This window comes from Myotis nattereri, assembly GCF_964212035.1.
Source record: "Myotis nattereri genome assembly, chromosome: 11".
Taxonomy (NCBI): Eukaryota; Metazoa; Chordata; class Mammalia; order Chiroptera; family Vespertilionidae; genus Myotis; species Myotis nattereri.
This window is the reverse complement of record NC_138086.1, coordinates 15,098,158-15,113,071: the sequence shown is the minus strand read 5'-3', so window position 1 is coordinate 15,113,071 and position 14,914 is coordinate 15,098,158. Positions and strand designations below refer to the sequence as shown.

The 14,914-nt window shown below is 39.7% G+C and overlaps 1 protein-coding gene across 1 annotated transcript in view; it reads right to left on the bottom strand.

The window, feature by feature from the left end:
• CPED1 (cadherin like and PC-esterase domain containing 1) overlaps positions 1-14,914 on the bottom strand; it is a 280,912-nt gene that overhangs the window by 51,713 nt on the left and 214,285 nt on the right. Inside the window, exon 16 of the mRNA XM_081101752.1 lies at positions 47-164. Coding sequence (XP_080957878.1) covers positions 47-164 — 118 coding nt within the window. The remainder of the gene's footprint in view (positions 1-46; positions 165-14,914) is intronic.

Sequence of the window (14,914 nt, the reverse complement as noted above, 5' to 3'; positions counted from 1 at the left end):
ATATTAAAGTTTTTTAAAGAGATGTGATAGCCAGTGTGATAGTCACCTTTTGTGTCCCCAGATGGACAAGTTTTTAGTTTGGGCTGTGAAATGGCTTCAATGTAGTCAGAAGAAATAGGCTGCAACCCACAGGCTTCCTCCGGGTGAATCAGCAAACCACAATCCTGCATTCAAATGACAGAAATCAGTTGTCATTGAAATAAACCTGCCCCATAGTAATAAAAAGCAAGACCTTTTGTGTGCCAAATAATATTTATAGATAAAAGGGAGCAGTTCTTGTTTACTCTTCTTAGCATATTGACTTATTGATTGTTGTTTGTGCTGTAAGTAGCTTCTTACATTAGGGGATTCGTATAAATTCTAACGATAATTTAATCTTTATTTTGCTATTGATATTCTTGTATTGCTTTGCCAATTTTGAAAGAAATTCATGCAAGTTTTACTTTGACAACCTGTGTGTTGACACATTAAAAATATAACATACTATAAAGAGGATGCTATTATCTTCTAACACTGAGGAAAAGACAGTTAACGTGAGAAGGAAAGTGGAGGATATTCTAGAAGAAGGCTAATTTCACAGATGAATTTTATTTCAACACTAGAGGCCTGGTGCACGAATTCATGCATGGGGGGGAGTCCCTAGGCCTTGCGAGCAATCAGGGCCAATTGGGGCCTGCCTGCTGGAGGGAGGAACGGGGGAGGGACCGCAGGAGGCTGGCCACTGGCCCAAAGAGGGAGCTGGCCCTTGGCCTTCCTGGGAAAGGAGCTGTGAACGCCACCACCCACCCTCGGTTCCCTGTCCCAGCCTGGCCTTCCAGCTGCGGGTGAGGGATTGTGGGAGGTTGGCTGTCTGCAGGCAGTTAGCTGTGGAGTGCACTGACCACCAGGGGGCAGCTCCTGCATTGAGCATCTGCCCCCTGGTGGTCAGTGCACGTCCTAGTGACTGGTTGACTAGTCATTCCAGTTGTTCGGTCATAATGGCCAGTTAGGCTTTTATATATATAGATTTCTTAATGACCCATGGTATTCCCTAAATACAATTAAATACATATATTTTATTCAGAACATGTTCATGTCTTTATAATAGTCGGTAACATCTCCCTGCCATGGGTACCATTGTGGAGGCTTGTTCCTTACTAAGCGCTGCCTTCCTCAGTCTGACGCTGCTGTGAGGAACAGCAGCTTGGAGCTCTCGGGGACCTCTTTCCTCCTCTCTTCTCTACTCTAGCAGGTTGGATCACTCTCATTTTTTCTTATCGGATTTTTTAAAGCTATTGGCACCTGTACCTGCCTTATGTCCTTCTACCCTGCCTCACTGGTTCCGCTGCCACCTTCTCACAGGGTCTCCCAGTCTAACACAATTTAGGGTAGGTTACAAATGCTGCACTCTCTGTTAGGGATGCTCTCCCTTAATTTTGCATGGAGAGTATCTTCCAGTGTTTCAGGTTTCAGCAAGGCCTTCTTGAAACTCTAGCACAAGGATGTATCCCTGTTTTTGTCAATGTCAGCACTGGTTGTTTCCATCTTACTGTTTCCGATTGGCAGTTAGGTTTGGTACTTGAATCTTTTCCCCTAGACTGAATACTTCACGAGAACACATAGTTATTTAACTCAGACATACACCCAGTACCTACCACACAGTATGAAAAAGTAAATATTTACTGAATGCATAAAAGGTTAGCGTTGTCTCTTTTCATGTAATAAATTCTCAATAATGGAGGGAAATAACTGGCTTGAGCTCTTCTTTTATCTGTAACTCTGCGTCTAATGAGCAATTTCTAGTCACCTTCCCTCACACTGTCCAACACCCTAATCCCCAGCTCAGATTCCCAGGACTCATCCAATAAAGGTCCAGAATGTTAAGGGGTGAAAGGCATGGGGTGGTGTATAGAAGTCTTGAAATCTTGATTCAGTAAACTTATTTTCATTTTTAATTCATGACTGAAACTGGACTTTAGGATACTTATTAAAGATTAGAAATGTAATTTGTATTAAAGTATTCATTATCACAAAGCAATTAAAATAACACTAAGTTTATAATGTAAGGAGTTTTTAGTGTGAAAAATCATCTATGAAAGTGGAGTGTGTGTGTGTGTGTGTGTGTGTGTGTGTGTGTGAAATCTATCTATACATTTATTTTTGGTGAAGGCTAACCTTTTTGAAGGCTAGAAAAAAAATGTCATCATGCACGATTCAGATTAAAAAATGTTTATATAAAATGTGATAGGGGGCAGTGAAAAATAATTACCATTATATACTGCTGATGGGAGTGCAAATTGGCTCAGCTACTTTGGAACACAATTTATACCAAAATTAAAAATTCACAGGCCACATACTCTTGAAGTCAGACTTTAGAGTCTACTCCAGAGAAACTCTCATGGAATGTATAGAGAACAGGCATAAGGTTAGATCTAAATGAACTAATGTGGAGAGATTTCTAAGACACACAATTAAGAAAAACCTAAAGAACATGTTTTGTTACAGAACAATGCACACCATATGAAACACAACATGACCAGGCCACAAAACCACCTGCATTTATGCATTTCAGACTGAATTGTGCTTAATTATATATATATAATTGTGCTTAATTATGTATATATATATACATATATACATACACACACACACACACACACACACACACACACACACACACACTAGAGGCCCAGTGCACGAATTGGTGCATGGGTGGGGTCCCTCCGGATGGCCTGCAGGAATCGGGCTGAAACCCAAAGTCCAACACCACCTGCAGCTCCTACCTGATGCTTCTGCTCATCCCAGCCCCACTGTGCCTGCTGTGGGCTTGTGCCCAATCCATCCTGATTGGGAGAGGCTTGTGCTGCCACAGCAGTGCTCACTAGCCATAAGCCCTGTGTCTGGCACCCTCCCAAGGGGAGTGGCCTGCGGGATTGGGCTGAAACCAGCTTTCCAACATCCCCCGAGGGGTCTCAGATTGTGAGAGGGCGCAGGCCAGGCTGAGGGACCTCACCGGTGCACGATCGGGCCAGGGAGAGACTGCGGGAGGGCTCCAGGGCATGTCCAACCCATCTCGCTCAGTCCTGATTGGCTGGACCCCAGTAGCAAGCTAACCTACTGGTCAGAGCATCTGCCCCCTGGTGGTCAGTGCACATCATAGCGAGTGGTTGAGCAGCCTTAGCATATCATTAGCATATTACACTTTGATTGGTTGTTTGGTTGTTCTGCCGTTCAGTCTATTTTCATATTACCCTTTTATTATATAGGATATATATATATAATTCATTATAGGCAATCATATATATGCAAATGATGTTGAAATATTTATGAAAGTCTGGATTTATTAAACCTTTGCCTGACAATTTTTGTTTGGGGTTATGTGGTGTGTATGCTTGTGATCACATTCTAATATTCGTCCATAGGGGATTAGAAAGAGAGTCCAGGCCGCAGCTGCCCAAGTCCTAGTCTATGCTGTTGAAGCCCTACCTATAATCGGCAAACAGCAGTCAATGAGAAAGGTACACTGTTATGTATGCTGACGGCTTGCGCTGTGGGAACCAAGCTCAATCACTGATGATAATTTAATCTTTATCATCAGCGAAGGACATAGGACATAGGTAGGTTAGTGTTGCCTCCCTTCTGAGGAGACCACATCAGAACTGAAGGAGGCAATAACCGGGAGATGAGAATTCCAAGAAGAAATTCCAGAGGCCATGAGGTGGGAAAAGGATTTATCTGACATCTTACGTAAAAACCAACAAACAAGTCATTTAAAAAAACCAAAAACGGATACGCTGACAATCTATATTTTAATAATTAAATCACGTAATCTTTTTGACATGGCACCTCCAAGTTTACCCGTGATAAACACATGACTCAGAGGAAGAATGATTCATTCATAATGGATTCCTAAGTGTTGCGGATACATCTTTAAAATGGAAAGATACTGATTTAATCTCTACAACGTGCAAGGTGCCATACTGACAAGGCAAGGCCCTGACCTCAGTAGACCCAGTCTAGCTCGTATTCAGAAGTTTCTGCTAATCTTGAACCGAAATCAACATCTTCTTTGTTCTAATTACCCGCAGGTGTAGCTTAGAAAAACTTACTGTGGTAATGCAGAAGCATGTTCTGATCTGACGTTCAAGCTGCTGAAACAATGAGTGGCAATAGAGCATGATTAAGTCTTAAAATGTTCAGTGTTTATCCTTTCTGAATACCCAGGACCCCACATATGAGCCCACGCTAACAGAATAAGCATCATGCAGAACGCAGAAAAGCATAGTGTAGGTGGGAGCCAGGCTGAGTGAGCGCTCCTGTTAAAACAGGGGCCTTGACTCTGTGTTTGATCCCATGTTTCCACCTCAGTTTGAAGTTCCCATGGGGCACCTGCTGTGCAACAGCCTGTAGGCCAGCCCTGGTGGTTCTAACGAAATAGTCTCAGCGCCAGTAAATTCCAAGATAAGACAAGAACCAAAGCAATGTTGCAAAGGATAGACAGAGCAGAGACTGAGGGAGGGACAGTAGATTTTGAAGTAAATAAAATTTAAAGTCACACCTTCTTCATGAAACTAGGCCACCAACTTACATCGTACACAAGAGTAACCTCAAAATGGAAAAAAAGACTTAAATGTAAGTTGTGAGACCATAAAAATCCGAGAAGAAACCATAAGCAGAAAAATCTCAGACATCTCCTGTAGCAATATGTTTGCTGATACCTCAGCTGGGGCAAGGGAAACAAAAATAAACAAATGGGACTACATCAAAATAAAAAGCTCCTGCACAGCAAAAGAAACCATCAACAAAATGAAAGGGAGACCACTGCATGGGAGAACATATTTGGCAATGATACATCTGACAAAGGATTAATATCCAAAATATATAAGGAACTCATACAACGTAACAGAAGGAAGACAAACAATCCAATTAAAAATGGGCAAAGTACCTAAATAGACACTTCTCCAAAGAGGACATACAGATGGCCAAGAGACATATGAAAAAATGCTCGACATCACTAATCATTAGAGAGATTCAAATTAAAATGACAAAAGGTATCACCTCACACCTGCCAGAATGGCCGCCATCAACAAATCAACAAATGACAAGTGCTGGCGAGGATGTGGAGAAACAGGAACCCTAGTTCACTACTGGTGGGAATGCAGACTGTTGTAGCCATTGTGGAAAACAGTATGGAGTTTCCTCAAAAATTAAATATGGAACTGTCATTTGACCCAGTGATCCCACTTCTAGGAGTATAGCCTTAGACACCCGAACACCAATCAGAAAGAATAAATGCACCCCTATGTTCATAGTGTTATTGATAATAGCTAAGATATGGAAACAGTCCAAGTGTCCACAGATGAGTGGATAAAAAAGCTGTGACACATTTACACCATGGAATACCATGCAGATATAAAAAAGAAGTATCTATGACCCTTTGAGACAGCATGGAGGGACCTGGAGAGTATTATGCTAAGTGAAATAAGCCAGTCAGAGAAAGACAAGTATCACATGATCTCACTCATATGTGGAATCTAATGAACAAAATAAACTGATGAACAAAATATATCAGAGATATCTAAGCATGGAACAGAATGAGGAATCTCAGAGGGAAGGTGGGGGGTGGGGTGGGTAGGAATGGATCAACCAAAGAACTTGTATGCATATATGCTTACCCCGTGAACACAGACAATAGTGTGGTGAAGGCCTGGGCAGGGCAGAGGGGATGGGTTCGGCATGGAGGGAGTCAATGGGGGAAAAAGGGGATAGCTGTAATACTATCATCACTAAAGATAAATTTAAAAAAATGAGATCACACCCTCTATTCTGTAGTTTAGGCCAAATAATATGCTATTATATTCTGTGCTTTCTTATGAATTTCTCCTGAGCACTTAATCTTTGTTTTCAGCTCTGATGCCATGTTCCTTGATGTTCTGGAAAGTTAGGGGAGCCTGCTGAATATTAATCATTTTCTAGGTGCAACCAAGCAATGGTACTTTTTTTTTTTAATGTTGAATGAAGCAACGTGTATACCCAATACAGACTCAGGTCCATAGAGTGGCCGACAGAGTTGAGGGAGTTGGAAGAAAAGGCAGTACCAGTATATCTGGATGAACTTGAGCACGTTTTATGGGGAAAGAATAGCGGCACACCGCGGAAAGCGCACCCCTGTAATAGTCGCGGTTGTGAGGTTAGTCCTAGCTTTGCCATGAACTGGCTGTGTGATCCTAAGGCCCCTGATCTCATTGTCTCGATATAAGAGGGTGAAAGGTGGAGAGAGAAGAGGGAAAAGTCACATAAAATGATCTCAAGTGCTGCAGCAGACAATGTGAGGCGCCTACACCATGTCCATTCTCCTTTCTTCCCTTCTACCAGAAAGAACTTTGTTTTTGTTGGAGGTAGAAATATATCTAGCACTCAAAAACCAACCAACCAACCAACCAAAGAAACAAACAAAAAAACCTTATTTCCCAGTCTCCTTTGTAGCTGGGCATGGTCATGGGACACAATTCTAGCCAAAGAAATGGAAGTGGATCTAGGCTATAGATTTCTGGGAAAGTTTTGCTTCCCTCATGCTACTGTTTCTTGGTTACTCTGTTTCTTCTTACGGACGCAGATGAAAGACAGACTTTGGGCTGCCTACTTCTGCACTTCTTACTATGGAAGAAAAACACACTCCCACTTGGTCAAACAGTCATGGAAGATGCAGCCAAACTTCTCTCTTTCTCTGAGAGTCTTAGGAAACCTTTTCTTCTCAGGCCATGTGAATCTTTTTTACTATTTCTTTAGATCTTAAAGTAATTACCTCCACTAATTAAAAAGAACTTAAACAATGTTGAAAGGAAAAAACTCATTAGTATCTCTCATTTCTTTCTTCTCTGGTGTTATTAGTAATTTGTCAACTTCAGGCATATTCAAGAAATCGAATGACAGCCTTTCTGGTCTAAGTGTCATCTCTGAGTCTACATACATGCAGAAGGTAATATTTAGCAGCATTGGTTCAAGTGGCATTAACCCCCGAGAGCTTCACATTTAGAGCGTATTATTTTGCTGGAGACTTCGCAAATCCCTGAGTGGACTGACCGTCACAGCTCGCGGTAGAATGCAATGAGACCATTAACAGGATTTCCTTGTTCAAACATGTGCAGAATATATATGTTTAGTATATAATTTCAAAAATTTACTTAACTTCCCAATAAGGGCACGGGTTCAATTCCCAGTCAGGGCACATACAAGAATCAGACAGTGGATGCATCAATAAGTGGAACAACAAATCATTGTTTCTCTCTCTCCCCTTATCTCTCCTTTCCCCTCTCTCTCTCAAATCAATACAATATTTTTTAAATATACCTTAACTCCCTGTGGCACCCAGCTTCTCCCAGAAGACTCCATTTCATCCCTGTTCCTTGGTTGCTGCTCTTTCCAATATGTCAAGAGTGACCTCTCCAATTTAACAATCCTGGCATGGTCACATCCTCCGGAAGGGACTGTTCATTTTCCTTCAAAAATGAGGTTCCTGAGGCTCTAATTTCACTGTAATGCTCCAAAGGAACACATTATTTTTTGTCTTCACATTGCCTCTGAATGTAACAATTGCTCTCCTTGTAGTGTAATCACCCAGCCACAAAACACTGAGGAGGCGCGTGATTTACAGAACTAGACACCGAGTGAACATTCTTAGGATAATCAGTGGAGGCAAACACTAGCAATAAGTAATTGTAGCATAATCCATCTGAAATCATCCTTTACATACCACAGTGGTCCTAAAACAGGAGGTTTTTCATGAGGAAAGAGTGCAATTCATGTTAAAAGAGATTTATATCCTTTAGGGATGGCAACTTGGAAATATCTCACAAATGGAATTAAAATGCTGAGAATTTATCCTACAGAAATACGTGACAAAGTCTGCAAAGATTCATGTGCAAGGAAATTTACTAGAGTGTTTTGTGTCAAGAAAACTTGATACAACTCAAGTGTTCATCAGTAGGGAACAGGTTAAATAACTCATACATCCGTATAATGACATATTTTATAATTCTTAGAGAACAAAGATGCAGGTGAAGATATGGAGAGATCTAGAAGACATACTATTAAGGCAATAAAGTAGGTTGTAGGATATTATGTATACCATGGTCCTATTTAAGCAAAAATAAAGTGATATATATATATATATTATATATGCTTGACTGTGCATAACTTCTAAATGATACCAAGCAACTCTGAACAGTGGCTCTCTTAGAGATTAAGGGTAGTAAGCCAGAGATGGGGAAGTAAAAATGAACTTTTACTTGTTTTTGAAGATTTTGCCATTAGTATTAATCATGCATATATATATTAGAGAGAGGAAGGGAATGAGAGGAGAAAGAGAGAGAAAGAGACATTGAAACACTGATTGGTTGTCTTAACTGGAGATCGAACCTGCAACTTGGGTATGTGCCCTGACCAGAAATAGAACCCACACCCTTTTGGTATATGAGACATATTCTAACCAACTGAGCCATAAGGGCCAGGGCATTTGAAAACACAAATTTAAGTAAAGAAAATAAGATTTAAAAGAGTAAAGTGAAATAAGAGAAAGCCAGGGAAGGACTGACAGCTCCTCGGAGGTGTACTAGTTTCCTAGGGCTGCTGTACCAGATGCCACAAACTGAGGGCTCAGAGCAACAGAAATGCACAGTCTCACAGTTCTGCTGCCCAGAAATCTGAAACCAAGATGTTGGTAGGTTTGGCTCCTTCTGAGGGCTGGGAAGGACTATGGACCAGCACAACCATTGATTACTGGCCTGTGTTCACAAAACTGATAGTTTACCAGAGGAAACGTAAGTAAAAGGGGATCAAGTAAACATTCCAAGGTGGAAGGATGAGCATATGAAACATTTTGGAATGGAAAGAAAACATGGCCATTCATTAATTGTCAGAGTGGATAGTGTTTGGAGCACAAGATAGGAAGTGAGTACAAATCAGTAAAATTATTTTGGAATCATGATTATCATCCTTGGCTCATTTTAATGATACAAAATTTAGGGTTATGGCAATGAATATTTCTTGTTCTGTTTAAAAATTCTTATCAGATAAATCTCTAAGCTCTATGCCCTTTATAAAACCTATAATTTTTTTTTTTACTAAGTAGCTGCCCTTTTAAAAGGCAGTACAAAATTAAACATCTTTACTGAGGAACAGAAGACATTTTTACTTTTATTTAGAGTTTGTCCTCATAAAATATTTGCCGTAAACAACGTTAACCTACATAATTGTCTGACTTTGAATTTAATGAAGATTAGAAGCGAGCTAAGTCATTCTACTTTGTGCAGATGGGATCTCTAAAAACATTGATTTAAAAATGGATGCTTTTCCATGCTTGATGTTATCCCGCTTTAGTAAGAGTTTATAAATACATTTTAAATTTTAATTGTTTTTTATAATATTTATATTTAATTTTTTAGAATAGAATTTTTAATTTTTAAAATCTTTATTGTTGAGAATATTACAGATGTCCCCTCTTTTCCCCCAGTGCCCCCCTCCATCCAGTTCCAATTTTTTTTAAAAAAATAATGGAACTTGGTGTTGGGTTGCATCATTATACATGTGGCTTAACTTGGTATTTATATTTGGAGTTCATACCCTTACTTATAACACATTAGAGTCCATGTAGTAATGAGCCCTCATATACCATAACACTATTGTGTGTTTCTTTTCCTAAGCAAATGTCAGCTGAAAAGTGGCCATACATTATATTACTTAAGAATTTTAGGTTAGTCCACCATGAACTCAGGGAAAAGGAAAGTTGGAACAAATTATAAGCAGATGAATTAGTTCTACTCAATTAAATTTATTAACGTGAATTAATATTTGGAATACTTCTTTATATTGCTCCTGCATTCCAAATGCTTGAACCAACACACACTTTTCTCTTTTTTAATCTAAATGGCCTCCAAATTAACCAGGTGGGGCCAGCATGATCCTGCTTGCTGAAGTCCATTCCGAAAGGCACCCTCTATTCTCAATTCTGAAACACAGACGTGTCTGGGCTGTGGAGGATCTGGACTGAAAATCTAGTGAGATGGGGCCTGTGAAGTGACTAATGTTTCCCATTTCCGGTGAGCTAGAAAGTCCAAGGAAAGCAGCTTTTGTTGTGGTTTCTCAGCACTTCTGGTTTGGGGTCCAGATGGAATCCAGAAGGGAAGATGTGGATGCAAATGAAAAGAAAGAGTCAGTGTGTATGTTTGGATATTTGGAAAAGCTCAGTTCTTTGTGAACACAAATGTGTGGAACTGGAACTGAATGTATGACCTGAAGAATCTGGATCAGTTTGGGAGGTGACAAAACAATAACAACAACAACAACAAAAAAGAGAAGATTATTTCCTACTCCAAAGGAGCAAGCTTACTATGTGTAGACCAGTGGTTCTCAACCTTCCTAATGCCGCGACCCTTTCATACAGTTCCTCATGTTGTGGTGACCCCCAATTTCATTGTTACAAATTGAACATAATTAAAGCATAGTGATTAATCACAAAAACAATATGTATTTATATATGTTTTCCTATGGTCTTAGGCGACCCCTGTGAAAGGGTTATTTGACCCCCAAAGGGGTCGCGACCCACAGGTTCAGAACCGCTGGTGTAGACTAAGGCAGAAGAGTAGTGACAAAGCTACAGAGATATTTTAAAAGACAACTTTTAATTGATGTGATCACACCAAACATAACATGTAACCACATAGAAAGTAGCAAGCAGGTCTTCCCAGGAGAAATTGATCACCCGTAGTGAACATAGCTGCAATATAGGTATTTCAGCATTGACTGTCCCATTTTTAAATAGTCCACTAATAAAGCATATGAGGTTGTGATTCTTAAAAAATGTAGCTTTGGTAGGGAATCTTCTGCACAAATAGAGTTGAATATTTTAATGAAAAGATGCAGTCACACAAATTCTTGACACTAAGTGGGCATTTCCTGCCTACTTTCATCTTGGTAACTACTACACAAACACATCTCTCTGTACATGCCCACAGAGTTCCACACACCCAGTGACCCTTAGAATTTCGCGATTTTAAAACTTGAAGGGAATTTATACCAAGTGACATAAGGAGTACATTATGCTACAAAAGATTATCTCATTACATGTCTCAAGTTTATGAACTGCACCTGTTTTGAGGCTTTAGTAATAAGTGCTTACTACTAAATATTACCTTCAAAGATTCCCCACTAATATCATCTCATGCAATCACAGTTAAGCTCAGAGCATGTTAAATGTATCTAAATTGTGTCTAGAAGAAAACACTGATGCACTCAAAACTGAACAACCAAACTGCTATGCTATTGTGAGATCAGAAGTTAATGTTAATTTTTAGTATAAACATATTCTAACATTGTAAAAAGTAGATACCTGTGAAAATAATTGTGTTATGATGTGACAGTCCTTTCTATGTACTTGTTAATCAGACTTAAAAGAACACTCGAGCCTGGCTAGCTTGGCTCAGTGGTTGAGCGAGGAGATCACGGTTCAATTCCGGGTCAGGGCACCTGCCCAGGTTGCAGGCTCGATCCCCAGTGGGGCGTATGCAGAAGGCAGCCAATCAATGATTCTCTCTCAGCATTGATGTTTCTGTCTCTCCCTTTCCCTTCCTCTCTGAGATTAATAAAACATATATTTTTAAAAATACTCAAAGAATGCTCTAGGAACACTCTAAATGTCACTCCCCTAAAGATATTTATTAATTTTAAATAAAAATATAACTTTACAGTGGAATGAAACCCAGCCAACATTACCCTCAGAAAGTGACCAAAAGAAATACATGATTTTTGCAGTATTCTTGCCACAAGTGTTTAACTTTATTTAATCAAGAGAAAACATCATACAATCCCAAACTGAGAGGCACTGTAGAAAAATAAAAGTGTCCTGCAACCTTCAAAGGTGTCAAGGTCATAAAACACAAAGGAAGACTGTGGAACTGCCACAGATTACAGAGGAATAAGAAACATGATAACTGAAAGCAATTTGATGGGGGAGCAGAAAAAGAATATTATTGGGAAAACTAGTGAAATCCACATGAGGTACTTGGTTAAATAAATATGTTGTACCAATATTAATTTCTTATTATTTAAAAAAATTCTTAGTATTGGTTGTATTGATCAAGTACCCCTGGTCACATCAAATGTTAATATTAGGGAAAGCTGGATGAAGGGTATTTTGCGAACTTTCTGTAACTATAAAGTTAACCTTAAAAGTTAAAAAACTAGTCTAGTACAATTTGATAGTCATATTTTAGAGTTTTATGATGGGCAAAATAACATTAATAATAGAAAAATAGAAAAATGTTATAAACATTAAAAGGCTTTTAAACACTTTTGTTGGAGTATCATACAGCAGAGCAATGACACTGTAATCACATCTTATTAGAATTCATGGATATCCCATGAATTACAGCATATTGATCTTAAAAGTTGTGGGGATTGTGGGAAGACCAGCCACAGGCTACAGAAGAGCTAAGGTGCATCTACTGTATTAATGGGCTAACTTTTGGGTGGGCACCAATCTCCTGGTGAGTAGACAAGGAGAAAGGGAAATGCCATTTATAGAGAACCCCAGTCACCCCAAGCACTATAGAGGTGACACTATATTGCATAGCATCTTTACAGATATCTGAAGCAGTATTTTCATCCTCATTCAACAGATGAGGAAATAGAGGTTTATAGAGTTTGGGGGAAGCTTTTCTGAAATTGAAGAGCTTAATGAGTAGAGTTGCTGGAGTTTGAGTCATGGGTCTATCTGACTTCAAAACCCTTGCTTCACAGACTGAAAAACAACACAAGATAAAACAAAACACACTGTACTAAGAAACAGATCATGTTTGTAAAACATTTACAGGCATTTCTCTTCATCAGGGAAGACCCCTTTTTCATGGCCACAGATGGCATCCCTGAACATAACCAGTTGCACTCCCACATGCTTCCATTTGGTCAAAAGTGGGACTAGGCAAGAGTGCAAATGAGTCAGGCCAAATCTATTTTCTCCAGCCGAACAAAGCCTCAAAGCACCTTCCATGCTTTGTCACTCAAATAATTTTGTGAGACTACTTATTTACTAAAGACTTAAAACTAATTCCCACGATAGACAATGAATAGATATTTATATATCATTGCTGATCATCGAGGAAAATACTTGTTTTCATTGATTTTCAAAATCGTGAGTACTCATTGTCATGTGTTTTCAGCTTTCCAAAGAAGTTTATAGTTTAGGACATGTATTCACTTTTTTCAATTTCTTTCCTTCTTTAAAAAATTTAAATTCTTTATTGTTGAGAGTATTACATATGTCTGTTTTTCCCCCCATTGACATGTCCCTGGCTGTTAATTTATTTCTTTAACAGACATTCATTCAGCATCATGCATGAACCAGCCATAGTCCCTCATAACGTTCTAACAGAAAAAAAACCCAGATACATAAACACACAATTGCTGTAGAAAGTGCTAAATGCTATAATAACGATTGCTCCGGACACAGTGTTGACACAAAGGAGTGTGATCAACTCTGTTTTGCAAGGAGATTACAACTTGAATACGTTATAGAGTTCACCAGGCAGATGGGAGCTGATGGGCTTTCCAAGAAGTGGGAACAACGAAGGCGGGAGGGAGCAGGGCCCGACACAATCAGTCCTCTCCTGTGGGATTGCCTATAAAGGAGTGGCATCCTTAACATCTGAAGACAAACTGCATCCTGATTTAACAATCACTACTTTTTCTCTCCTGCAGTGCCTATTCGCTTGGGATTCAGTGCTGAGCCATAAAATCTACAAGACGATTTGGAACAGATTGGAAATGGGTTTTGTCTACTTGTGTTTGGGGCCTGTATGCAGCATATCATGTCAGATACAAAACTCTGACACGGTTTGCTCAACATCTAACCCAGCCATATCAGTTCAGGCTTTGATACTGTCAGTTATCAGCAGCACACACAGCCAGGAGCTGGCATTTTCCTGTGGAAAATGTTCTATTTTCCTTGGCATGTAATGTAGAAGTAAGGGTTGCCCGTCCTCACGGAGGAGCTAAAGAATCCATGAGCCCAGTTATAAAAGAAGGTGTCCTAGAGAAATTTCAAGATATGGCTGTCATTTAACTTGTCTTCAATTCCCCATAGGCTTTTAATTAGCTCATTATTTCCTGAACTTGAATGCTGTTGCGATTTGATCATTACTGTTAAATGGCTGCCACAACTCACTGTGTGGGATGAAATGACTTTTATTCATAGCCAAGTCTGGTGAGTGAATCCTTGTAGATGACATGTCTCTAAGTCTCCACAGCCTGAGCCACAAAAGGCTGCTTCTATGAGTCTGCCTGGGTTGCCTCTCTCCACTCAGGTCAAGTCACTGGTCTTCTCTCCTTGGACGCATGCTCAGTGGGCCTGCCTTCTGCTGTGGTTTCACCATAATCCACAACCAGGTGGCATTTCAAGCTGGTCTCCAGAATATGTCACTTCTCTTGGTTAGTCAACAGCTCTTTGGGGATCCTGCTGTCACCAATCAGATATGTTTGCCTGGCCTTGCCGAGTTATAGCTAACATTGCTTTAAAGACAGCCTCCCGATTTATTCTAGAACTTTGCAGTTGTTACCCTGCCCAGATCTGATGTTTTATTGCTACTCAGTGTTTTATCTTTAAAAGGCCACCTGTGTCTTAAGGCTTCACTGTATTGGCTAACTTTGACAGGTCAAACCCAAGTGGACATAGCATTAGACACTACTAATTCCCTCTGATTCCTCTTCCTTATGCCAGGAGATCCTTGTCATTGGAACTGTGTACATGGTGGAATGGTTTATCAGCTAAGACTGATAATTGGGAAGAAAACAGGATAGAGGAGGATAAATTGCTTAATACACTGGCTGTTATTTTTCATCATTCCCTATAGTGTTTCATAAAGTTTCAAAACACTATTTTCAT